The 26,502-nt window shown below is 45.3% G+C and overlaps 2 protein-coding genes across 9 annotated transcripts in view; one reads left to right on the top strand and one right to left on the bottom strand.

Annotated features, from left to right (window-relative positions):
• Positions 1–8,928, bottom strand: part of SUDS3 (SIN3A corepressor complex component SDS3) — a 30,516-nt gene extending 21,588 nt beyond the window's left edge. Inside the window, exons 1-6 of one of the 6 annotated variants that reach the window (XM_028709539.2) lie at positions 8,498–8,721; positions 7,427–7,451; positions 4,666–4,735; positions 3,370–3,425; positions 1,291–1,362; positions 356–375 (exon numbers count right to left, since the gene is read on the bottom strand). In XM_028709539.2, the coding sequence (XP_028565372.1) occupies positions 356–375; positions 1,291–1,362; positions 3,370–3,425; positions 4,666–4,735; positions 7,427–7,451; positions 8,498–8,569 (315 nt within the window). In that variant the 5' untranslated portion in view covers positions 8,570–8,721. Of the gene's footprint in view, positions 1–355; positions 376–1,290; positions 1,363–3,369; positions 3,426–4,665; positions 4,736–7,426; positions 7,452–7,548; positions 7,632–8,497 lie in introns of those variants that run through there. The other 5 variants (XM_028709540.2, XM_077920138.1, XM_028709538.2 and 2 more) reach the window with 5 other exon arrangements.
• A 3,947-nt stretch (positions 8,929–12,875) lies between these two features.
• TAOK3 (TAO kinase 3) overlaps positions 12,876–26,502 on the top strand; it is a 119,000-nt gene continuing 105,373 nt past the window's right edge. For all 3 annotated transcript variants that reach the window (XM_028709534.2, XM_028709533.2, XM_028709529.2), the window contains exon 1: positions 12,876–13,000. The gene's annotated coding sequence lies outside the window, so the exon portion shown is untranslated. The remainder of the gene's footprint in view (positions 13,001–26,502) is intronic.

Below are 26,502 nucleotides of genomic sequence, written 5' to 3'. Positions count from 1 at the left end.
TGGCCCTCTTAAGTATCAGGCAGCCTCACTTGAGTGGAATTTTCTCCCTTTCACAAGTATATGGTGTCTGCCTATTTTAAAACACAATTTACATGTGTACTGCAAAACCAATGGCACAACCTAATAAAGGATGGAAATAACTATTCTCAAATGACTTGGGATTCATGCACCCTCAGTACTGAGCTTCTCCTCAGGGCAAGAAAGAGGTCGATCACAATTTGCAGAATAGTTTGAACATTCTACAGCAAAGGAAAGGAGGTTCTACTCAAAATGACTGAAAAAGGGAACAGAATACATTAATGAAACCCGACCAACAGAAAAGGAAACACACACATATATACACACACATACTTACTTCCAGCTGGAGAAAAAGCTCTGAAAGAGAGAAAATAAGTTACATTTTTTTGCTGAACTAAGCACATTTAACTCTAGCAAGATCTCAGAGTGGTTAGCCTAGAGTGAAAATTTTGATGACGGCAAGCTACAGGCCGTTAAGACAGGCTGCAAAACCAGCCCTTGCAAGTATTTCTGCTTGCACCAGATTAATCTTCATCAGTAGCTGCACTGACAAAGTAACTAGACATTTGGTGCAATGTATACCAAACAATTCCTATCTTAGATAGCCAACAGTTAAGTTTGCAACCCTATAGCTGTCTCATTAAACTGAAGGAGATTTACTTCCAGGTAGACACAAGGGATTGCGCTGAAACACCTAATACAACTGCAGAAAAGCAACACTGATTGCTGTACCTTCTTCTTAGCTGGAACATAAGCCTGTCCCAGAATAAGTCTATAAAAGCCAGTCTGATCGGGGGGGAAATCAATAGAAATTATTTATAAAAATGTGTGCATAGGATCAGAATCAACCCAAGAAGGGGCACTGTAAAGATCAACAAATGAATTATGGCACAAAGTTCTGTAGACTATAGCCCATTTCATCAGATACATCTGTAGGTTCATTTAAGTGTGAACACCTCATTTAGGGGGTCTTGACACCTTCCAGAACTGGTTGAACAGCATTTGCACAGGGAAATGAACGGTCTGGATAAGTGCACTGTAGTCCACAGAAAGCCTACGTCACAATAAATGTATTAATCTCCAAGGCAGTTGTTTTTGCTGCAATAGACAAACACGGCTAACCCTGCGGAAAGTTTTTAGAATGAGATTGCGACACACACAAGTAAGATCACCCAAAAGCCCTGAGCAGGGTTTCAAGCATGATTATCATGTACTTGTCTAGGCCTAGATCAGAAATCCTCAAGAAAGTCACCAGAAATGCAGTTCGCTCACCCGCATTGCGTATCCTTTCCTTGTATTGCTGATCCAGCTTTTTCATCCTTTTCTGATATTCTTGCAAAGTACCTATTAAAACCATACAAAATTAAGACACTGAAATCAATAGATTCAAATATAGAATGAGAGAGCTGGACGGAACGTCAAAGGTCAACCCCTCCCGCTGCAACAAAATGGCACAGCGCCATAATACTGTTGAAAAGGACTCTACACTGTTTTTCTCACTATCAAGCTATCAGTGCCTGATCTGACCTAGGGCCCAGGATTTGTGACAGAGGTCATTGCTGTTATTTCACAGAAGTGTCTGTACACAGCTTGAATCACGCAGCTTATATCTCAAAGCAGAAGATTTGTGTTTGTATACCTCCAAGTTTCATATATTTTTTTAAAAAAAGACCATTCCCTTCACCAGTTTTACCACCACCTATTCTGAGCAGCCCTACTTCAACCTGATGCTTAAAAATTACAGATCAAGCTTAAAATTTATTTTCTTTCCATAAGAAATAAGCCACTGCCGCAGAAGAAGCAACATCATATTGTTCGGACGAAATAAGAGTGTCTGGGCTACTTTCTAGTCCTTAAGGGAGAGGAGCAGGCACAAAATTGACATCACTGGTGCATCTCCCCATCCTCAGTGTCCATTTCAGTAAAATTATACAGTACTGGTGCTAAGAAGTACAGATGAGAAGTGGACACATCCAGTTTAGGAAAAGCCACTCCCCCATTCAGCCTTGTGCTTAGTAGAAATAAAAGTCAACTGACTGTGCCAAATTAAGGTAAAGTGATATATTTAAAAGGTCAGGGTATGTGTAATGCCCATTTGTGGAATGTTCTCCCCAGGGATGCTTGCCTGACACCTTCATTACAGATCTTTAGGTGCCAGGTGAAAATGTTTTTCTTCAACCAGGTGTTCAGCTGATTAACATTTGAAGGCTTTTTAAATATGTTTGTGAGAGAAGGGGTTATTGCAGGGGTCTGCAACCTTTAAGACAAAAAGAGCCACTTGGACCCATTTCCGAAGAAAAAAACACAGCGGGCGGGAAGGTGACGTCGTGACGGTGCGTGACTAACGCACGCACTGCCCCTCCTCCCCTCGCTAGTATCCGCCCCGGAGCCGCGGCAAAGGTGTAAAAGAGCCACATGCGGCTCCGGAGCCGTGGGTTGCCGACCCCTGGGTTATTGGCTTGGTGGTCTTTATGTTTTATTATGTATTTTTTATTCTCATTTTATATTTTGTTGTTGTTGTGAATTGCCCTGGAATCTTCACATGAAAGACAGTATACAAATTTAATAAATAAGATTAAGAAGATTAATAATACACTATAGAAGCAAAACTCAATAAAGTATTAATTAATAAATAATAATAATAATAATAATAATAATAATAATACACTATTAAGGCAAAACTCAATACATTCCAGGTTCTGTTTTTCAGATACTCCAACCAGCAATATATTAAGAGTGGATTTATTTTTTACTTGAAAAACAAGAGAAGTTGTGATGCCTGCATGCAAGTACTGAAATCTCAAAATGAGAACCATCACAACGCTGGTCAGGAAAAATTCAGCACTATGCCAAATCAGGGAAGATTCCCCAATTGCACTGCTTGAAAATGGCAGAGACCCTAACTCAATGACAGAGCACATGCTTTGCATGTAGAAGATTTCAGGTTCAATCCCTGCCATCTCCAATGAAATGATCAGGCAGCAGGTAGTAGACAAATCTGGGCTGGATGGGCATATATAGAGATCTGGCATAAGGCATCATTCTATATTCCTAATGCACCAGAAAGTCTGATTTAAGAGAACTCCAAAACATTTTATCCTCCATGGTCGGAGACAGTAGTGCCTCTAAATACCAGTTGCCGGAAACTGTAGAAGGGGAGAGTGCTCTTGTTGCTGGTTTCCCCACAGGCATATATGGTTGGCCACTGTGAAAACAGGATGCTGGACTAAATGGGCTATTGGCCTGATCCACCGGGCTCTTCTGATGTTATGTTTTTATTTGATCTGGGTGTTGAATATAAAGCCTGCTGTTCTCGTGAATAAATGTCATGTCATGCTTTTTAAACCATACCTTCTTGCAGTTGCTGCAGCTGCCTCTTAAGAGATGCCAATTTATCCTGATACATCCTGCAAAGAGAATACATATTCTAATGAAGGAAACCCCAGTGAACACCAACTGCTGGTTTTACTTTCCTATTCAATTGATTCTTTCCATTGTTAAATTTCTATTATGTTGTTCAAGTACAGCTGAAGTGAAGGAGCAATAAAAGTTTGCTCTTTTTTTTTCAAAAAAAGAAGAACACCAAGATTTTGATACATGAAAGTATGATCCTCCTCTGCTACCTTTCCTAGCCCAAACTGCAGAACTTCCTACCTCAAAGGCATTTGATCACAGAGGGCCAGATAATAATATTTAGTTGCCTGGGCCACAACAGCATCTAATCTGTATTCCAGAAGGTATTGTCCAGGCAAAATGTCACAGGACACCTAACTGCAGAAAAGGTAATGTTACGAAAGGAAGAAATTAAGAAGCATCAACTAACCCAGCACTTAAAAAAATAGTCAGGAGCATAAAGCCATTACATATCTAGAAGGAATATACATTGTCCAAACAAAGTCCCACTGATATGCTTAAAGTTCAGCAGAAACATTAAACTTAGTTCATATGCAATGCAGAACCAGTGTGAAGTCAGTTTGCTTTCAGTAAGAGTTATTGATATTAACAATTTATTCAGGTTTGGACCACATGGTAAACTGTGGTTGCTCAAAAACAGAAGCTTCTCATCTCCTGGCAACTGCACTGGAGGTGGTGGGGCAGGAGGCCCTTGAGTTTGAGGCCTGCTCTCGAAACACTAAACCAGTCTTCCCTACCCTGGTGCCCTTCAGCTGTTTCGGACCACTACTTCCATGAGGCATGGACAAGGGTCAGAGATGATGGAAGCTGTGGTCCAAAACAGCCAGCAGGGAGGGACCAGATTGGGAGAAGCCTGCATTCGATGGAAGTAAGAAGTACAGGACTATCAAGGGAAGAATTTCTCTACGCTCAAGGTACAAAGTATTTTAACTCAAGACTCTTCTGTGCTGCTGCTTTCTGTTATTCTGACATTAGGTTTTATGTTGTTATTTTAATTGTGACCTTTTTCTAACCCACCCTGGCACCATTTGGTGAAGGGTGGGCTATAAGGAGAAATAACAACAACTGCTGCAAACAGCTCTTTGATTTAGGGAAATGTGATGTGAATTTCAATCTTTTTGTCTTAATACTTTTGCCCCACCAACATACGTTCAAAACTCCCTCCCTTTGAGCTGGGATATGACTCATACGAAAGAGGCATGGAAATATATCTGTAACCTGGAGAATACTTACTGCTCCTTCATTTCTACATAATCCTCCTCATTGTGCTTGGCCAGATCAGTTTCACTTGCATCTTCGGTATCTAAGGAAACAGGAACATCAGCGAGTGTCAGAGCAGTGCCAATCAGTACGTTTTTTTGTTCAAGAATTCCCCACTCAGCAGCAGAAACAAACACCACTGAGGTACAAAAAAGAACTGTACACTTAAAAAAACTAAACACGCAAGAGAGCAAGCTCATTCAAAACAACTGTGCCATTTCTTATTGTTGTGTTATCCAGACCTCTATGTTATAAAGGCAGGAACGTGATTATGTACCACAGTTCCCACCAGACAGCATAACAAGATTCTTACCAGCTGTGTCTGTCAATTTCCTTCCAATATTCATTCCACGCAAACTCTTTGATCCCAACACAGTTCTCCAGTATCCCACTGGCTTTAACACAATGCCCCCCTCCCCTTCTCCTGCCTCCCCACAGGCCTCTGTTCAGTGCCTCCATGGCTTCTGGTAATTACTGGAAAAATTACTACTGGCACATCCAAGACCTTTAAGGGAACAGGCACACTCCTCTTAATAAAAGCCTCCTCAAACATCACAGCAAGGCAGGGTGCAAATGTATCAAATTAAACATGACAATAGAATGTAGGAGGCTGCCTTATCCACGGTCTGACCATTGGTTTGTCTTAATTCACTATAACCTGCGCTACACAGATTTCTTTTTGAGAGCTGAACCATAAAGAAGGCTGATCGCCAAAGAATTGATGCTTTTGAATGATGGTGCTGGAGGAGACTCTTGAGAGTCCCATGGACTGCAAGAAGATCAAACCTCTCCATTCTTAAGGAAAGCAGCCCTGAGTGCTTACTGGGAGGACAGATCGTGAAGCTGAGGCTCCAGTACTTTGGACACCTCATGAGAAGAGAAGACTCCCTGGAAAAGACCCTGATGCTGGGAAAGACTGAGGGCACAAGGAGAAGGGGACGACAGAGGACGAGATGGTTGGACAGTGTTCTCGAAGATACAAACATGAGTTTGACCAAACTGCGGGAGGCAGTGAAAGACAGGAGGGCCTGGCGTGCTCTGGTCCATGGGGTCAAGAAGAGTCGGACACGACTAAACGACTAAACAACAAAAACACAGATTGGCAGAAAATCTCCACAAACTCAAGCAGGGGTTAGCCCTACATGAAGATGTTGAGAAGTGAACTTGACAACTTTTGCATACAAAGCCTGAGTTCTGCCAGAAAGTTCCATAAAGTAATTATGCATATGAAGAAATTCACTGAAGCAGAGCAAACATTATCCTCTTCAAGTTAGGAGAAGAAGAAAAAAAGCTGCAACCCTAAACTAACTTCTTTGAAAGAAAATCCTATGGAAACAAATACTTTTATTGCCAAGTAAACATACGCTACTAATTGGTCACGAGATGTTTTCTTTTCTGACATCTGACTTTGCCATTCTTCAGAGCCTTCTTTTTTAAACTATCCATGCTCTCACAGTAAAATTCCAGAAGTTAACATTTTAAATTGGGCCGTAAGTTTATATAAAATGCCTGTTGCTCAACACAGAACAGGCAATCGATAAAAACAGATCAATAAACAATGTTAATCTGTTTTAGTGTTTAACTTTTGCATGCTTTAAAGCATGGTTGTACATTTTTCTTGATTTTACCTTTTTCTGTAAACTGCTCTGAGGTGGTTGTTTTTACAATCAAGCGAGCAGTGTATTTATTTTGTGAAATAAATAGGTGAAATGAAAAGCAGTGGGAGAAGTACCACGCTTAACTGGGTTCTGGACTTGCAACATGCTTTCTCACATACATTTCTAGATAAGTAACAGGAAATCCTATGTGTGTTTACTCAAAAGCTAATATGAATACTTCCTGTGACCAGCATTAAACCCCACTGAGCACCATAATAAGACTGCTGTGCGAAGAGCAGAACATCACTCCTTTAAAACTTGGTACGATAGTTTGGCAACTAGCCTTGGATGAAAAATTGACCCAGGAGAGGAGAAAGACATGGGGATTTGGAATCCTTCTAAAGTATTCAATTTGTTAACAAAAGTGACAAAGTGACTCTACTGAAAGGCCCAATGATTTTCTCCGTTTTTTGTATGAGGTTCTCCCTTTCCCCACACCCTCCTTTGAAGTCCCAGACACACTAGATCAGTGTTTCCCAACCGGTGTTCCGCGGCACACTACTGTGCCGTCAGACATTGGCTGGTGTGCCGTGGGAGGGAGGCGGGCGAGTCGGGCGGTGAGAGGCGGCGGCGGCGAGGATCCGCGTCGAGCCGGGGGCGGCTCCGCGGTGGTGGTGCCGAGCGGCGGGGCAGCGCGTGCAAAAGGGAGGAGCGCGAGACAGCGGAGGAGGAGGAGGCCGGCATGTCCGGGCAGCAGCAGCAACAACAGCAGCAGCAACTCCCGGCGACGGCTCCTCAAGCCCCGCCGCCGCCCCCTCCTCCGCCCGCTATCGCCGCCCCCTCCTCCGCCCGCTATCGCCGCCACCACCACAACAGCCGCCGCCGCCTCAGTTGCCGCCGTCCCTCAGTCCCTCGCTCTGCTGCCTCCTCCCACCCCCAAAGCTTGGAGGTTCCCCGGCAAGGGGGAGGGAAAAAACTTTCACTTTCGTGCGTCCCTCCCGGCGTGACGCTGCGCGCTGACGTCACGGGGCGGGGCTTTAATGGTGGTGTGCCGTGAGATTTTTTTTCAGTAAACAGGTGTGCCGTTGCCCAAAAAAGTTTGGGAAACACTGCACTAGATGCACCCTAAAACTTACTTTTTTCTTTCTTCATTACTTCCACCTATGTAAAGAATGACACTGTTGTTGTAAATTGAATGTTCTGTTGCAAATGACTATATATTAAAAGGACTGCTTTGCAAATGTGTACATTTACTCACAAGTTAGCCACCTGCAACTGAGGTCACATCCACAGCATACATTTTACACAACGATTATACCGATGGGCGATGAATCTTGAAGTGTTTTAATTAACAAAATTTCTCTTTTGTTTTAGCTAAACCCTTCCGTATGGATCGCTGGCTAAAAAAGGGGGTGTTTGAAACATACAATTATTACTACCATTATTTTAAGCTTTTTGAAAAATTTCTCTTTGTAATGCGCATGCATAGTTTTTGCTATATATTAATAAATTAATACCATATATTGCATTTGCTCTAGCCTAGATAAAACATAATTAAAATTACAGTATCTCCAAATTGTCTTCACCCGAGAAGGGGCACTCCGGTAAGACTAAATCCTCAAAAAAGGCATGGAATTATTTTGAGTTTGGGAAACAATGAACTAAAACAAAACAGTCCCTGCCTGAAGGCTTACGATCTTTCTTTTTTTTTAAAGGCACACCAGGGAAAAGCGACAGGGAGGGAAGGCGGGGGATCTAACTCAGGCAATAATATTTGAACAGTTGTCCATACAATGACCAGGTGTCAGTCAGTCAGCCTCTGGGCTCGTAAACTTCGATGGGGTCTACTCGTAGGTAAGACGGACGGGTGGCTACAATACCCACGTGCTACGTGACTCGGAAGTCCCCGACTGTTGGTTTCCCTCCCGAGAAGAACGGATCGGGGCCGCCGCGAGGTGGTCCCCTCGCAACCAGTGCAGCGTCTGCCTCATGAGCAGAGCGCCGAGCTCCACGGGCCCCCGTGAACCACGCGCATGAATTCCAATGGGCCTACTCGCGAGCAAGACTCAACTCTTGCGCGCTCCTCCCCCCTAGGGAATCAGCCCCCAGGAGAAACGGGCGGCGGATTACTCCCGGGAAAACCTACTCGGCGGCGCCTCGAGGCCTCCGCGAAGGCGGGGCGGGGGGCGGGCGGGCAGGCGACTCACCCTCGTCCGAGTCCCGCGCGCGGCCGCTGCGCTCCCCGTCCTCCTCGTCGGCGGGGCTGTCCAGCTCCTCATCCTCGAAGCTCTCGGCGGCGGCGGCGGCAGCAGCTGCAGCGGCGGCAATGGCAGCGGCGGCGGCGGGGCCCGTCCCGGCGGGCAGCACGGCGGCGGCAGAAGCCGGAGGCCCCGGCGGGAGCGCGGGAGAAACCAGCGCGGCGACGCTCATGGCCGAAGCGGGAAAACGCCGACCCACCGCCGCCGAAGCCACCGCGGACGATCCGGTCGTCTCCTCCTCCTTTTTTCTTCTTCTTAACTCCCCCCTCAGACAAGCCGCGAGCGGCCCCGCCTCCCGCGCGCAGGCGCGCTAGAACCACTTCCGGGCCCTGGTTGAGCTGAGTGAATAGGCGGATTGGCGGGAGGCTGGGTTGACGGTCGTTTCGCTCCGCGGTTTGGACCACCTTTCTACCCGTAGGCGCGAGGAATGGCGCCTTCAGCCATAGACTGATGTAGGGTTAGACTCAACTCGCTGCCAAGCGTTTCCAGGGTCGCTTCTCGGCCCCACCCCACTTTTGTGAACAGCTTATTGCATAGATGGGTGGAATTGCCGTCAACTGCGGTCTTCTTCCGCCTGCGCGCCCCACCCACTCTCCGCAGGGACTTTCTTAAAGGGACTGCTTTTAAAAGGATGTGTGTGTGGATCCATGTATGTCAGGGTATTTCAAAAAGTAAAATTCCTGATACGTGCAAAGTTGTTGAGCTTTTTTTCTTGGAACCCAAATGGTTGAGCTCTTTTGGGGATACCTCCCCCCAAAATGGTGATTTTGACCTTTTGGGTGCTTTTTCCATCACGTTGCTATATGTCCAGGTTTTCTGCCAATTCTTTTGGGTGCAATTTTTACACCCCAAAACCAAAACATGCCAGGATTTTTTCTGACTTATGGCAAGCCTAATATATGTGTGTATTTTAAGGGCAGGTGGTTGAACTTGCTTTTTCCTCCTCCCTCCCATCCCTTTATTTCTTGTGTGCTACGTCTTTTTAGACTGTGACCCTTTTTCTCTTTCTGTTAGTACTTATTTTTGTGAATTGCTCTGGCAGCCTCTTTAGCTAAGGGCTGGATAATAATTGCCACAAATAACTACTGGGTCAGTAGTAGACTCTGAAGTGCAGGCACTCTTCCTGACAACCCCATAGCTATTCCCCTTTCGAAACGATGCAACAAAAATTATATTTTTTTACCAATGCAAACATTATGGCTTCAAGCCAGCTTTCTTCTCACCTTCCACATCTAGTTTTTTTCAGTACCCAGTCGGATGAAGTGTTCTGTTGGATGCAGAAGCTTGCTTACAACCCAGTGAGATGGGTGGGGTATAAATATGATGATGATGATGATGATTACTGTATTATATTTGTATGTACATATATATATAATAGGAGCTGCAGGCAGCAACTGATAGCAAAGGAAATCTTGCCTCCATCACAGGTTCAGCAAGTTCTAGCTCATCATCCAATGCCCTTGTACTAGAGGTCCCCAACAGGAGGCGGTTTGGTGGCAAACACAACAGGGAGAGGTGGCAGAGGAGGGCATTTAAAATTTCATCCTTTTTGTTGTCTCTGCCACAGAGCACTATCTGAGACTTTGAAGAAACACCTGCTATTGGACACTGACATATATTCCAGGATACAAGCTTGCTTTTGGAGGGTGTAACTGGAAGGGCCACTTCATATTTGTCATCATCTTTTTAGACCATGGTGAACAGGTGTGCCTATCCTAGTGGCAGAAGTTATTTCTTGCTCTTTCTTTTCTTAAGAACCTCTGATGCAGAGCATATGCTGTGCATGCAGAAGGTCTGCTGGGACATGATACAAGTTTATAAAATTATGCATGCCATGGAGAAAGTGGCTTTCATAGCACTAGAATCCATGGACATCTTATGAAGCTGAATGCTGGAAGATTCAAGATCAATAAAGTACTTCAGTTAAATGATAGAACTTGCTCCCACAGGAGGCAGCAATGTGATGACATTAACTTGGACAGCTTTAAAACAGGATTTGAATTTTAAGCAGAAGGCTCTCAAAGCCTACTAGCCATGACAGCTATGCTCTAGTTCCAGAGCTGGTGGCAGGAATTATTTGGAATGCCAATTCTATAAATCACAGGAGAGGAGCATGCTTTTGTGTTTGGACCCTGCTTGCAGGTTTCCTACAGGCATCTTGTTGGCCGCTGTGAGAACAGGTTGCTGGGTTGCAGACAGGGAACATTCCCCAGCCCTACCTGAAGAAGCTAGAGATTGCACCAAGGACATGAAAACATGTTGGATCAGGCCAATCGCCCATCTAGTGTTCTTCTTCTTCTTCGTAGCCGAGTAAAATTGACTTCCATAAACACGGTTTTAACAATGAGTCTATAAGTGACTGTGGAGGCCAATTCTGGATCCACGTGTCCTTCCACAGTGGGAACATTGGTTTCCGGGCGGGAGTTGATCACGGTGTGGATTAGCCAAGCGTGCCTTTCTCTTAGCACGTTTCTCCCTTGCGTCCTGAGTTTGAGTGTCTTCAAAGCCCATGACACCTTTGGTAAAGGCTGTTCTCCAACTGGAACGCTCGCAGGCCAGTGTTTCCCAGTTGTCAGTGTTTATACTACATATTTTTTACCTTTACCATCTAGTGTAGCACCCTGTTCTCACAGTAGCCAGCCATATTCCTGTAATAAACCTGCAAGCAGGACCCAAGCACAGGAGGACACTCCTATACTCATTGGTCCATCTTGTTCCATATTGTCTTCTGCCAGTCAGTGTAGAAGACAATATGGAGTGAGATGGATCAATGATCTGACTCAGTATAACACAGCTTATGTTTTAAGAAATCCAGGGGGCTTTCCAATTCATATCTTCTTAATGTGTTTTTTCAGTGTTTCGTAAACAAAACGTACAAGCTGCTCTGACTACATGTTTGTGTGTATGTGTGTGTGTATAATATATACGTACTTCCACATTTAGAAATATACCCGTTTTAGCTGAATTTGCAAGATACTACTGTTGCAAAACTGATATTTTAGTACAAACACAGGACCCCATTCTATATTTTGCTGGAAGCCACCCAGAGTAGGTGGGGAAACCCAGCCAGATGGGTGGAAGAAGAAGAAGAAGAAGAAGAAGAAGAAGAAGAAGAAGAAGAAGAAGAAGTAGTATTCAGCAAAGTGGCTATGCTCAGACAGGAAGCTAGAGTTAAGTCACATTCTGAAGAGCTAACACACGGGTTACAAAAAAAATACATGCTCTTCTAGCCCAGGAACTATTTATTTATTTATTTTATTTCCTACATCTTTATCATTTTATTGCAAGAAGAAAACCTCACAGCAAGTTTTCAGGGAACTTTTAAGAGTAGTGGAAAGTGATGCATAAGTCCTAGGAGGTTTGCAGCCTACAGTGTCAGTATTTAATTAGAGCCAGTGTGGTGTAGTGGTTAAAGTGTTGGCCTAAAACCTGGGAGGACAGGTTTCAAATCCCGCTCAGCCATGAAACTCACCTTGGGCCAGTCACTAGCTTTCGCCCTAGCTTACCTCGTGGGGCTGTTGTGAGGATAAAATAAGGCGGGGAATAACGATGCATGCCACCTTGAGTAGGATTACTAGACACCCCCAGTTCCTGGGTACAGTCCCCAGATTTGCAAATCAGCTCCCAGACAAATTCCGTCCCCGGAATGTCCCCAGATTTGCAAATCTGTCTCCGGGAAACGTGGCGGCTGCAGGCTCAGCAGCCTGGAGCCAGCGACTCCCAAGCCTCCCCCGATCAGTCAAAACAAAGGGGGAAGGGGGCAGGAGATGGGGGAGGCTCGGGAGTCACAGGCGGGCGCCGCCATTGCCCAGTTTTTTAAAAACTCAGAGCATTTATGTTTCACAGGGTGCGAAAGAAGGGCTTTGCACCTCTATACAATATGCATGTGTGCTTGGGCCCAGGGTCTTTTGCCTCACCATCCCCACTACTGACTCCCTGTTGCTACTCGGCTTCAAAAAAAAAAAAAGTGTCCCCGGATTCATTGAAAAAAATCTGGTAACCATAACCTTGAGCTCCCTAGAGGAAACGTGGGATGGATATATAGATATATACAGTATATAATAAATAAATCCTAAACCAGTTCAATTCTTCTCAGCCCATCCAGAGCCTCCTCTCAAACGCAACCAACCGCTATTGCCCGGCCCGCGGGGAAAAAAACTCTCCATTCCCCTCTACTGGAATGCGGAAGTGCGTTCCGGATCCTCATTGGCCCTCCGCCGACTCTGCTCAGCCCCCTTCCCCGCCTCCACGAGGAGGATAGGCCGAACGAGCCGACGGCCGACGACGCGAGCCCGACGACTGCGAAGGCGACGAGGCCAGGCTCACCCCGAGGTCGGCCAGGCGGCGTAGCCGAGCGCCGAGGCGATCGAACGCGGTTGGCCGCGCCTGACGAGGGGAGCAGGAACCGCACCTCAGGCAGAGAAGCGGTGACGGCAGCGGGAGCCGAGCGAGGTGGGTTGAAGCGCGCCGGTCGCCCCGTCCCTTTCTCTCCCCCGCCACCCGCTCAGGCTGGGGTTGGCTCAGCGGGGGTTGCCGGGGCCGGAGGGCGCCGAAGAACTTTTTCCCCGTCCGGAGGAGTCGGGCTCTCTTGACCGGGGAGAGCTGCTTATTTCCCCTCAGGCGTCGGGGGCAGCGGGCGGGGAGGAAGCCTGAGGGGGCGAGGAAGAGAGTCGGGCGTGGAGGAGAAGCTGAGGGGGAGGAGAAGCGCTCCCCCCGATGAATGGGGGAAGGGGGGGATCCCGCACCTCTTTCTCTCCCCCCCCCCATTATCGGGGAGGAAAGTCTTCCGAGGGGGTGGAAGTGAAAGCAGCAGCAACAGCAGCGGAGAACCGGACTCTGAGGGGAGTTTAGAAAAGAAGCGCTTCGGGAGGGGGAAAGGAGGCAGCTGTGGAGAAACGACGTGGAGGGAGGGGGAAGCGACGGAGATGGGGGGGGGAGAGAAGTGTCAGGTGGAAAAAGCGGGCGCAAAAAAGTCCTGTGGTCCCTCCCCATCTATTATTATTATTATTATTATTATTATTATTATTATTATTATTATTATTATTACTACTACTACTACTACTACATTATTATTATTATTCCTTTCTCCAGTAAAGGGGGGTTGGAGAACAGCTGGAGGGAAAGGATATATGGGGTGGGACCCCAGGATGATTTTTTTTGCATAGGAGCCAACTTTAAGGTCTGAGGTCACTTTCCACACACACACACACACACACTGCTAAAATATTTGAGCCCCCCCCCCCCCCAGGTGATGGGCAATGCCATTCAAATGGTGTGTGTGTGCCATGTCCTGTGATGAATTATGCAGGGCAGGGATTACCTGCCTCCCTCCCCCCCCCCCCCCGCCAATATTTTATTCAGATTGGCCCCCTAGTGTGGGGTGTGTGGAGGGTCGGAGGGCCAGAGTGAAGATGGCAAGTGAGAAGACAGGAAGGAAGGGGAGGCTGATAGCCAGAGACTTAAATGGGGGAAGTTGTGTGTGAGGGGTGGGAGAATAAGGGGAACATTTGGTGGGGGAGTTGAGAAGGAGAAATGAGGAAGGGTATGTGCGGGGTGGGACCCTAGGACTTTAGGGAGGGGGGTTAGTGGGGCAAATGATGTGAGGGCAGGGTGGGGTGCTAGGATGGGGAAGGCAGGGAGGAGAGAGGCACAGGGGACATACTGGTGGGAGAATAAGTTGGGAAACTCAAAAGAGGGAGAGAGAAACAGCAGGGTGTATGTGGGGTGGGAACCCTGGACTTTGCTGGATTTATGAGCAATTGGAGGGGAAAGCAGGCCAGCTGGACGGTGACATTGGAGAGAGGAAGGCTGCAAAGGCAGGAGGGACAGACACACACTATTGGGAGTTAGGAGATGAGATCAAGTGGGTTAATGCAAAAGGAGCAAGTTGGGGGAAGGCAGAGAGAGACATGGGTTGGGGGTCAGTGCTTTTCTTCTAGAAAAAGAGGTGCCAGTACTCACCATGAAGTTGTTACATTAAGTGCCACACTTTTAACCAGCGTTTTTCTTTTAGAAAAAAGGTGCTGGTGCTACATACCTTTGTACCCCCCCCCAAAAAAAACCCCCACTGGTGCGGGTCATAAGTAGGGTGGGACACCCGGTGGTGGTGTGAGTAGTTAGAGGGAAGAAGGGAGCATATGTGAACACCATCAGCTGAAAAGGAAAGTGTCACTTGAGAGGGAGGGAGAAGAGAGGAGGAATTGTGTGACTGGGAGAGAGATAATGGTGGGGAAAACAAGATTGGGGGTGAGAGAGTACTAAGAGAGGGAAAGAGTCTGAAGGAGCAACAACATCCTCATTATTGTTAAATTTGTTGCCTGCCCTTCACCAACAGGTTACAGGGCGGGTTACAACAATTTAAAATTCAAATAGTTAAAACAGAATATAGTCACAGGAATAGAGTGGGACCTGAAAACACACATCTCAGGTGTCAAATGCCAGCACAGAGAAGTGTGCCATCAGCCTTCATTGATAGTTGTATAGTGAAGAAACTAGATGCACCTCTGTGGGGAGGGTGCCACAATTTTGCAGCTGCACTAGAGAAGGTCACTAAGGTCAGCTGTCCTTGGGAAGACTACCTGAAAGGTGGCTGAGAAATAATTTGAAATATAAGTATGATTTTAAAAAAATGAAAGGAAATCTTCCCCCAATACAGTAGGGTGAGAAAATGTCAGGTGATAGAGGAATCTGTTGGGTGGTTGAGAGGAGATGCAGGTTGGAAGAATATGGGGAGTAGCTTAAGGATAGGGAGGTAGATGTGAAGAATTCCCACCGCAATGTAAAGGAGAGTCTGTCTGATTGAAGGGAGTACACTGATGAGGAAGGAAGTTGAAGAGAAGAGAGACAGAAAGGAATGAAAAATGGATGGATACGTATGTGAGATGGAACTGCAGGTGGGATGAAAGGGTTAAAGAATTTGGAGGGGAGTGTGCCAGATAGAAGTCTTCCTTAATGCTGTAGGAACAGAGGTAATATCAGGTAAAAGGGAAACCTGGAGGGGAATGAGGGGTGGCTCAGTGATAGAGCACACACTTCACATGCAGAAGGTTTCAGGTTCAAGCCCCAGCATCTCCAGGTTGGGCTGGGAAAGGGTCTTCCCAAAGCCCTGGAGAGCTGCTGTCAGCCAGTGTGGACACTACTGAGCCAGGTGGATGGATGGCCAGACTCCATAAGGCAGCTTCCTATGTCCCTAGAGCAGGGTTTCCCAAACTTGTAGTCCACAAACAGCTGGAGACCCAACTCCCACCATCCCTAGATAGCAGGACCAGTGGTCAGGGAAGATGGGAATTGTAATCCAAAAACAGCTGGAGACACAAGTTTGGGAAACCCTGCCCTAGGGGTAGATGTGGGACTCTCTTCCACTTTCTCCCTGGTATCAGTGTCGGATGAGAAGGGCATTAGGTGGAAGAAGGAGTTGAGGAGAGGCAGAGGTAAGGAGACAATTGCCAAGAAATCAAATGAAGGCCTTTTGAAGTGAGGGCATGGTGCAGAGGGGGGAAAGGTTTCCTATCGGTGCAGGTTATGGAAGCTACCAGGGTGGATGTGTGCTTGGACCTTGCTTGAAGAAAAGCAAAATAAGGGAGGAGGGCAACTTAGGAGAGGTAACAATATGTATGCCTTCCTTCAACAGTGAGCCAGCCAATTATGAGGGATCCTCAGTGCAAAAGAGAAGGGTTGGTTAAGGGGGCAACCCCCAGTGCAAGAAGGGGTGAAGAAACCAAGAGTGTTGAATAGCTTGAGAAGAGGGAGCGAAATGTGAGGAGTCCAGGATGGGTGGAGTAGTGTCAGGTGTGAAGGGAGCCCAAAAATAGTTTGAGGGTTGTTGTAGCTGTGGCAGCAACAATGTGAGTGTGGCAATTTGGTGTGGGGTGCAGATGAGAGGAAATAATTTGGGGGGGGGCAGTGTGAGGGAGCAGCCAAGCGGGAGTAACAGCTTGGAGAGAGGTGGAAAGCTGTACAAGAGTATGCAACAAGCCTGTTTAAGGTATGTTTGTGTTAGATGGCATCTTGGATCCTGTGAATCAGCTATGAAAGGTTGCAGGAGCAAATGGATATGTAGTCAACATCAAAACGCCCACATTACATAGCTAACTTGGAGTATAACATTAGGTAAAGATGTAAACTACTTATACTTGTGGGCGTGGAATGACACTGTGAAGTTTGGATAAGAAGGATGAAGGAGGGGCAGCAGTGACACTGTGTGTGGAGAGTTAGGGAGTGAACGAAGTTGTGCTCAGTTGCAGGGAACTGGTGCTCTACGGGGAGGGAAGGTATTGGCAGAAAAGCAAAGGCAGGGTTAGTGGTGGTCAGTGAGAGATGTAAACCATGGGTATGTAGTTTGTTTTAAAAGCTTTGGCCGTGAGAGCAGTTTTCATGCCATAGCTTAACTTTAGCCTGGAGGTAAAAGTGGTAATGCAGCGAGTTTCTGATGGGTTGAAGGTAAATCCATTTATATTGCAGCTTTGCTAAGTACCATGCTCATCTCTTTAAACATAGACCTAGAAATGCTCTTGCAGAAGGAAAGTAGGGCTTGTTTATTTACATGCTACTCCCATCCCTTGTAGCCTGTATTCTATTACAAAGTACCTGTTCTGTGATGCATTAGAAGTATGACAAGTAATTGAAGCATCAGGACTTTAATCCTATGTATTTACTTTTCTATATTGGCTTCATTTCATAAGAAGGCAGATTATTCTAGAACTAACTCTGTGGTCATTTCCCTGTGTCTGTATTAGTGAGGCTCTATTTCAGCTGTGCACATTTTTGTTAATAATTCTGTGTATGGCTCTTCAGCCATCCTGCTTTGTTGCTAGCACTTCCTCCTTTTCTTGGTGCTGTGTACTTTGATCACTTAATCTTGGATATAACTATTTATTTCTTAGGTTCCCCCTCCCTTTTGATCCTGGAATAATTTGATAGTGATCCATAGGCATTGGTTGTATAACAACTTGTGTTTAGTCTTCCATGATTTGCAGTGGAAGGAATGTGGTTGCATGTAGACGACAGCAAAACTGGGATTCCTGTAGATAACTTTTTTTTCCCTTTAACTGTCAAAACTATTTCTGTGACAAAGCCTTGATGAAAGAGTATAGTGGGGATAAAAAAATGGCAGCTTGGGGGAGTTGCAATCTGACCTCCTGAGGTTTCCTATTTGGTCCTTGGCATAGCTTGTAAGAATCCCCCTTTCATTACTCACTTTGGCCACTTCTGCCACTGTTTACACAAGCAAATAACATTTTAAACTCCTCTTTCCTAATAGTAACAATCCCTGTAGCCTTATGTTTTTACCTTTGCTGAAAATTGCCCTGGACTCCTTCTGAAGGAAGGGCAATTACCGTATTTTTTGCACCATAACACTCACTTTTTTCCTCCTAGAAAGTAAGGGGAAATGTCTGTCCGTGTTATGGAGCGAATGCCTACGGATGGCGGGGGGATCTGCTGCAGTCGTGAGCAGAGGATCCATGGTTCCCCTTCCTTCCCTCCTCCGTGGCTCGCTTTGAAACAGCAAAGCGGGAGAAGAGCCGCTGAGTGGGGAGGAGAGAGGGACAGAGAACCTGCTTGCTTTAAAGGAGCAAAGCGGGAGAGGAGAGGAGTCTTCTCCTCTTATACCCCTCTTCTGCATTATTAACAGCATCCTTCTCCACCCACCCCATGCGTGTTCCTTGTCCCTTGAGTGCTTTTCCTTCCCTCCCCACTTAAAACGTGGTTACAAAGCATGGATCCACATGGATCCTCAGGATTTTTGCATTGGGCTACCCCAAACTCACCGTCAGATCACATGTCTGTGGCCACAGCATGAACCACAAAAATCATACATCCACTGTTTCGTTTAGAATATTTTTTTTCTTGTTTTCCTCCTCTAAAAACTATGTGCGTGTTATGGTCGGGTGCGTGTTATGGAGCCAGGGTCATAGTTGGTTGCGCTAGAGGAGAACTACAGTGGGAACCATTTACACAGTCATCCACTAACTATGGCTTATTTTCACATGTGAATGCAGCCGGTGACAGAGTGTCTTTTGTACTTCAGCTGCTCACTCCTGTGCCAAAATCCAATGAAAAGGGAGTGAGTAGAGCAATTGGGCACTAAGAAATGAACTCTGCCAAAGTTTTGCTCTTGAATTGGGGAGGAAGATGTCAAAGAGCTCTCTGCTTGTGGCTTTGTGCAAGTGGAAGTGAGCAGTAGTTAGAGCCAGTGCTACTGTCCTTCAAGAACTTCTCAAAGTATAGCAATGGTTATGCTGACCAAGGAAGTACAGGGTTCTGTGAATGGTCATTCTATCCAACTTTTATTGGGCTTCACCTTAGCTTTTGGTTTGCCATATATTGCTGTTATAAATTGCAGGTGTTATTATTTTCCAAAATACCCATGCATTTTTACTTAGTCTAAGTGCTAAGGGCCACAAAAAAGGGGGCTTCCCTCAGACTGCTCATTGGACCACCCTGACCTATGTCATTGAATGAAGCCTTGCTTTTTGTTACTAAGGTAGGATCGCAGAGGATATCGCAGCAAGGTATTCTCATTTGTTGACCCTGAGATGCACCTTCCACTTGCAGGCATCCCATTGCTAGCCAGTTTCCTTTTCTCCCAGGCATTTGTGGTTATAACTGGATTAATTTAATGCTGTTGTTCTGATGTTTTGAGTGTGTGCGGACTAATGTTCAGTGTTTTTAGGTACTTTTTAATCATTGTGTTTACTTTAATTTTCTTTCGGTAGGCTTGAAGTGCTTCTTAGTTTGAAAGGCGGCACGTGTCTTATAAATCCTGAAATGTACTATATAAATGCTAGATTTTTAATTTAAACAATGTTTATTGTGTTGGCAGAATTCTGTAACTACACTCCAAATCTAGGCATATCTGAATAACTCCTAAAGATCCTGAATTGTCCATATGTCATTTAAGTGCACCAAGACCCTATTGTATGTTTCAGTATTGAAAACTGTGGCTACCATTGCATTGAAATCTGAAGGGTATTGGTTAGTGTTAGAACACTGGAGCTGAATTAACTTTAATGCCTTCTTTCTTGAGAGGCCTCTTTTTGTGTGTGTGAAGGAAGTTGTCTATAATGGGGAAAGAAGAGTGATAGAAGCTATGCACAGGTTTACATGAATGACATAAAAATCCTTAAAATTCTTATGTGTACAGACCACTTGCTGTGTGTGGCTACAGAACAGTATTTGGGTAGCGTGAAGGTGGATTCTTTAGTTTATTCCTTTTCAGTTATGTAAGTGATAAGGACTGTGCTTCAGTTCAGGAAATATAAAAGGTTTCTTCCTTCTTCTTTTTTTAAAGAAGGAAGCATCTGTGTGAGCTGATGGTCATGATGGCTTTTAGTTGCTTCTGTATCTGAACTTGTGTAACTGGTAGTGACTTGTGATGGGAGAGTAGAAGAGGAAGGGAAATGGAAGTCATGTGACTGGCAAATAGCTGTTGGCTGCTTGAGAACCTATGGAGGGAGGTTGGTGAAGAGCTGGTTGAGTCAGGCCCATAGCCAGAACTGTTTTGATTGGAAGCAATTTTTGCACTAATTTACCAGAAAGGATAAACTTACATGCACATTAGTAGTCCAATATGTGTTATTTAAATTTGAATAAAATATTAACTTTTAGAAAATGCAAATTGCAAAAATGCCCAATGCTTCCAGAACACTGGAGGGTAAGAACCGTTGTAATTCTTACTGTGAGCAATTCGGTAGACTACTTACTGCATGTCTCTCCTCGTGTCTTTTCCTTTTAACCCTTGTACTCCTAATTGCTGTTTTTAAAAAGAGAGGAAGATGTAATATTCTGAAGCTTAGAGTCAGGCCTCTAACCTCATCTCCTGATTCCCTACCATGCGGCTACTTCTTTGAGTTTGGGGGTTGTATACTGTCAATTCCACAGTTGGAGCAATAGTTTCAAGAGGGTTGCATAAATATTCAACAGTATTACAGAATCTTGTCATTAGTGTCTCATCTTATTGCAGAAACCTCTTGTCATAGAAGTGTCTCATCTTAGTTTTAGGATTAAAATATGATTATGAAAGGCTACTCTCTTCCACCTCCTTATTGCCCATCTTTTGAGGGAAGACTCTGTGCACACTTGTGGGGCAGGGAGAGAGGAAATAATCTTCATGCGCAATATACTGACAACTCCAGATTATTTTGCTTCCTTGATGGTATGATCAGGGTGATCAGCCATGATTGTTGGAAGCCAGCCATTGTGGGTCAACAGTCACAAACTTTTAAAATGCGTTTTTTGTGGCCTCTGTCCAAGAGGCTGGTTGTATATGACTGAAATATAAGTAGGGATGATTTTAAAAAACAGCCTTCTAAGCTCATGATTAAAAAGAAAACAAACACTTGAGCTGGATCCTTAGCTAGGCCTTGATCAAACCAGAGCCCTCATACTCCTTACCATTCACAGTGATTGACGTTGTGCATTTCTATTCACCAATCAAACAGGTCAGGTGATATTCCCTGAGACTTAATAGAATCGTAGAATTGTAGAGTTGGAAGGGATCACAAGGGTCATCTAGTCCAACCCCCTGCAATACAGGATTCTTGAGAGCCAGTGTGGTGTAGTGGTTAAGAGCGGTAGTCTCGTAATCTGGGGAACCGGGTTCGCGTCTCCGTTCCTCCACATGCAGCTGCTGGGTGACCTTGGGCCAGTCACACTTCTTTGAAGTCTCTCAGCCCCACTCACCTCACAGAGTGTTTGTTGTGGGGGAGGAAGGGAAAGGAGAATGTTAGCCGCTTTGAGACTCCTGAAGGGGAGTGAAAGGCGGGATATCAAATCCAAACTCCTCTTCTTCTTTTTCTTCTTCTTTTCCCCAATGTGGAACTTGAACCCACAACCTTAAGATTAAGAGTCTTGTGCTCTACCAGCTGAGCTATCCAGTTCCTCTGTGTGTATGCAGAAGTGGGTCATTGGGAAGGTGGGTGGAGCATGGCTATGTTTTGCTGCTGCTTACTCCACCCCTGGCTGACCCAAAACTTGTCATCTTCTGCTTAGTAGCTCCTGGCTCAGTTACTTCTTAAACAAAGTGGAGTCCTTACCAAAAAGCTGTTTGTTCATCATTGCCATTCTAAAATGACATAGATGTACATGAAGCACCCCACATCTAAATTTGGAGAGGTTGGCTGGGCAGCGGCTTGCTGCAGCTCATGGCTTCATTGATAGTTAGACAGGAGGTGAGGGAATCTGGTCAGTAGTAAGTCACTCGCAAAGGCTCGTCAGTGCCAAGTAGGGGGTGGGGCAAGGGCAAGGCTAAAGTCCCTAGCTTATTCCAGAGAACCCAGCAGCTGAGTCCCCTTGTAGATCAGCCCATGAAACAAGCCTCACCCAGAAGCTTTTATAGGGGTCAGGAATGATTGGTTGACCTGCTCTTGCCTTATTACCCCAAAGAGGCTCATGTTCAGACACAGTAGTGGCAAAATGCTTGTAATGTTCATCATTCTTATGCTCCGTGCCTGAGCATATTTACATGCTTACACATAAGGATTAGATCTGTTTTTAAGATGTTTTGGTGCTCTCTTGTAACCAAAGTGAAAATCTTCTTTATTATTGAAATTGCTTCTTCACAGAAGGATGACTGTGGTACTAAAACATTTAGTAAAGGGTTTTGTGATAGGGTGGGAGCTCCACCACTGACTCTTGGGATTGAGCTGCCTTCCTGGTTTGCACAGGGGTGCAGTGTTCATGCGCTTGTCTCTCTAGCAGGGTGAGCTCACACTCTGTGTATGAAGAATTCATTACTCAACTTGTAGTGGTAGGGAAATGTCAGATTTAATGTAGAAGGGCTTACAAAACACTTTTGGCAGAGCCATAATGGAATGCTTTCAAAGTGGAAAAAGGCAACCTTAGTACAAATTCCCTTTTAACCTGTTAGTTTTAAGATACGCTCTCTAGTTTAAAGAATCCAGAAAATATTAAAAAACCTTCAGCTGTATATTGTGCCCTTTACAGTGTGTTCATACCACCCAGTTTTCTTTCCAGGAAGAAGTGGCCATGCTTTCTTTTCATCCCTTCTCGTCTCATAACATTCCGCTATTGGTTTTTGTGGGTGGACATTTTGCACCACTAAAGGAAAAAAATATACCTTTAACTACTGCTGGAAAACACATTGTTTATTGCAGATTGTGCTTTAGGGCTGATTCCAATGCTGTGTGTTTTTAAGTGAATCTTTAGATGCAATGGAACGTGGGTGGCGCTGTGGGTAAAACCTCAGTGCCTAGAACTTGCTGATCGTAAGGTCGGCGGTTCAAATCCCCGCGGCGGGGTGAGCTCCCATCGTTCGGTCCCAGCTCCTGCCAACCTAACAGTTCGAAAGCACCCCTAAGTGCAAGTAGATAAATAGGGACCGCTTTATAGCGGGAAGGTAAACAGCGTTTCCGTGTGCTGCGCTGGTGCTGGCTCGCCAGATGCAGCTTCGTCACGCTGGCCACGTGACCCGAAAATGTCTTCAGACAGCGCCGGCTCCCGGCCTCTTGAGCGAGATGAGCACGCAACCCTAGAGTCTGTCACGACTGGCCCTGTCGGGCAGGGGTACCTTTACCTTTTTTTAGATGCAGTAGCTGGTCTTAGTACTTCAAGGTATCTTCCGCCACACCTACAAAAGAGCAGCAGGTGAGTTATTTGTGAGCAAGTGCCCCAGCCTGATGTGTGAAGCAGAAAACTGGGTTGTTAACTCCCAACTAATTATGAATAAATAAAGTTATGAATAAATAAAAACCCAGTGCATTAAAAGGAACTCATCACAGCAATCTGCATGAAAAGCTGCTGCAGATCTTTTAACTGGGAAGGGCTTTGGTTCAAGTACCAGCCTGTGGTCTGGATATGGCTCTTCAATAGATTTCTCTACATCCTTCCTAAGCTTTAATTCCCATGGATCTTTAGGGAAATCTATAGCAGTTCAGCTAGTAAGTTCAGGGCCCCCTTTAATTTAGGAGGGAAAGTGAGCAAGGTGGCCATGATAGGGGTGGGTAACATTATTCATGGTATGGCAAAAGTGGAAAGGGAGAAGTTGTCCCTTTCATTATACCCTCCCTTCAAAGAGTATATGCTCTGCATATTTCTCCTCCCACACAAGATGGTTGTAAGTTGCTTTGGACAAGATAAAGCGACAAACAACATTAATGGATGATGATGATAACAACAACAATACCTACACAGCAACACTTGAGATAAGTCAGGCTAGAAAGAGCAGCTGGCCCAAGGTCACGACTGGAGATTTAAACCTAGGTTTCTTCAATTTTAAACATGTAACCACTAAAGTAAAAGGTAAAGTTAAAGGACCCCTGGACAGTTAAGTCCAGTCAAATGTGACTATGGGGTGCAGCGCTCATCTCACTTTTCAGGCCAAGGGAGCCAGCGTTTGTCCACAGACAACTTTGGCTAGCACGACTAAAGAGCTTCTGGCACAATGGGACACTGTGACGAGTGCCAGAGTGCACTGGAAACATCATGGAACCACTAGGCCGCACTGATCTATTTTCCTTATGTGTTTAACCTTCAGGGTTCACATACCTGCTTTCTAGTGCTGCCATGGTCTCGCAGAGCTGCAAACACCATGCTGACATGCTGAAGTGTTGGACTTGGACTGAGGGGACCCGGGTTCAAATCTCCACTCAACCATGTCACATACTGTGTGACCTTGGGACAAATACTGTCTCTCAGCCTAGCCTACCTTGTAGGACTATGAGTCTAAAGTGGAGTGGGCAGAACCAAGTACACTGCCTTGAGCTGATTGGAGAAATTGTGTGTGTGTGTGTGTGTGTGTGTGTGTGTGTATAATTCTATCTGTCTCTATGGTGGTTTTATGTGGGGGTGTTGCTGTTAGTTTTGCAGTGTTTCAGGATAGAGTCACAGTAGTGCAGTCAGTGCTGAATCATCCTGACGTGATGCACTCTTTGTACATAATACAATACTGTAAATATATACTGAGGGTGGATGGGGGGTTATTGATGTTGTTTGTTACTATGTTATATTTTTTGTGGTTTTGTATTGTAAACTGCCCTGTGATCCTCAGATGAAGGGCAGTATAGAAATTTAATAAATACAGAAATGTAGGCCAGTGAGTGTGGTTCTGTTGCAAAAGAAAATCAACGCGGAGTCGTGTTTTGATTTTATATCATAGGATAATATATTTCATGTATGACATCCAGAGAACTGTAGTTATGGGCCAGCCTAGAAGCACCATTAACAAACCTTAAATAAAAAGAAATTTTCTTGTATTCTTAAATGAGTTTAAGTAGAAAGCATTAATAGACTATTTGCTGCCGTTTATCAGACAGAGAGCAGCAAAACTGGCACGAAGCAGCCCGAGAAGATTTTTCCATTTATTTGTACTTCTGACATGTTTAATCTGCTTATGTGGAGATGAACGATGGCTCTCATTTGGCAAAGGTGTGGTTGCAATGTACTGAAAGTTAGTTTTGAATTTTATGCTGTTCCTAAAACACTGTTTCATGGCTCACAGGTACAGCACTTGTTTTGTATGCATCAAACCACTTCCAATTAAAATTACCTTGGGTAATTTTAGGGTGGGGAAACATCTCTTAGGCCAGAGATGAAGAACTTGTGGCCCTCCCCAAGTTGTTGGACTGCAATACTCATCAGCCCCAGCAGGCATGGTCAGTGTTCAGAAATGATGGGAATGGTAGTCCAGCAGCTTCTGAAGGACCTCAGGTTCCTATCCCTGTCTAAATCTTGGAAAACAGGTGCCAATCAGAGGAAAATGGTATTAGGCTGGACTGATCTGAGTCAAGTTGGTGCATGAACAACCTGATGTGCAGGTTCCTTGATCCCCAAAAGCAAGTAGTTGATTCCCTTGTATTTTTGGCTAAAATTTATTTCCCAACTGTTCTGAATGGATTGTTTATTTATCAGAGGTGATCTACCTCAAGGCAATTTGAGGTGGTTTACTTAGGTATTTACTTAGGTATTGTATTAGGTATTAGGTATTTACTTAGGTATTTACTTAGGTATTGGGACGCGGGTGGCGCTGTGGGTAAAAGCCTCAGCGCCTAGGGCTTGCCGATCGAAAGGTCGACGGTTCGAATCCCCGCGGCGGGGTGCGCTCCCGCTGCTCGGTCCCAGCGCCTGCCAACCTAGCAGTTCGAAAGCACCCCCGGGTGCAAGTAGATAAATAGGGACCGCTTACCAGCGGGAAGGTAAACGCCGTTGCGTGTGCTGTGCTGGCTCGCCAGATGCAGCTTTGTCACGCTGGCCACGTGACCCGGAAGTGTCTCCGGACAGCGCTGGCCCCCGGCCTCTTGAGTGAGATGGGCGCACAACCCCAGAGAATGTCAAGACTGGCCCGTACGGGCAGGGGTACCTTTACCTTTACCTTTACTTAGGTAGTGGGTTTTTTGGTGGTAAGCAGAGTGGGGGATGCATGGAACTGACCTGAAATGCTGCACAATCACATATACTGGGAAGTTTTTACCTCCTTTTCCTCCTCCTTTGGCGATCACTTATAGCCGAGTAAGATTGTCTTCCATGAAAACGGTCTTAACAGTGAATCCGTTAGTGATTGTGGAGGCCAATTCTGTATCCACAGTTCCTTCCACAATGGGGACATAGGTTTCCAGGTGGGAGTTGATCACAGTGAGGGTTTACCAAACATGCCTTCCTCTTAGCTAATTTATTCTTTTCACCCTGAGTTTGTGCTTCTTCAAAGTCCATGACACCTTTGGAAAATGCTATTCTTTAATTGGAGCACTTGCAGGCCAGTGTTTCCCAGTTATCAGTGCCAATACTACATTTTTAAAGATTTACCTTGAGAGCATCTTTAAACCTCTTTTCTGGTCCACTGTCATTTCACTTTCCATTCTTAAGTTGGGAATAGAGTAGTTGCTTTCAAACTGACCCATAATGCGGCACAATCGCATCTACCGCATCTACTGCATCTTACCTACAGCTGCATTGAAATGAACAGGAGCTGCAGAAGAACTCTGAATGTTTGTTTCAAAGGC

This window comes from Podarcis muralis, chromosome 16 (assembly GCF_964188315.1).
Source record: "Podarcis muralis chromosome 16, rPodMur119.hap1.1, whole genome shotgun sequence".
In the NCBI taxonomy this organism is placed as follows: domain Eukaryota; kingdom Metazoa; phylum Chordata; class Lepidosauria; order Squamata; family Lacertidae; genus Podarcis; species Podarcis muralis.
Note: the sequence above shows the minus strand (reverse complement) of the source record. Positions and strands in the feature narration are given on the sequence as shown.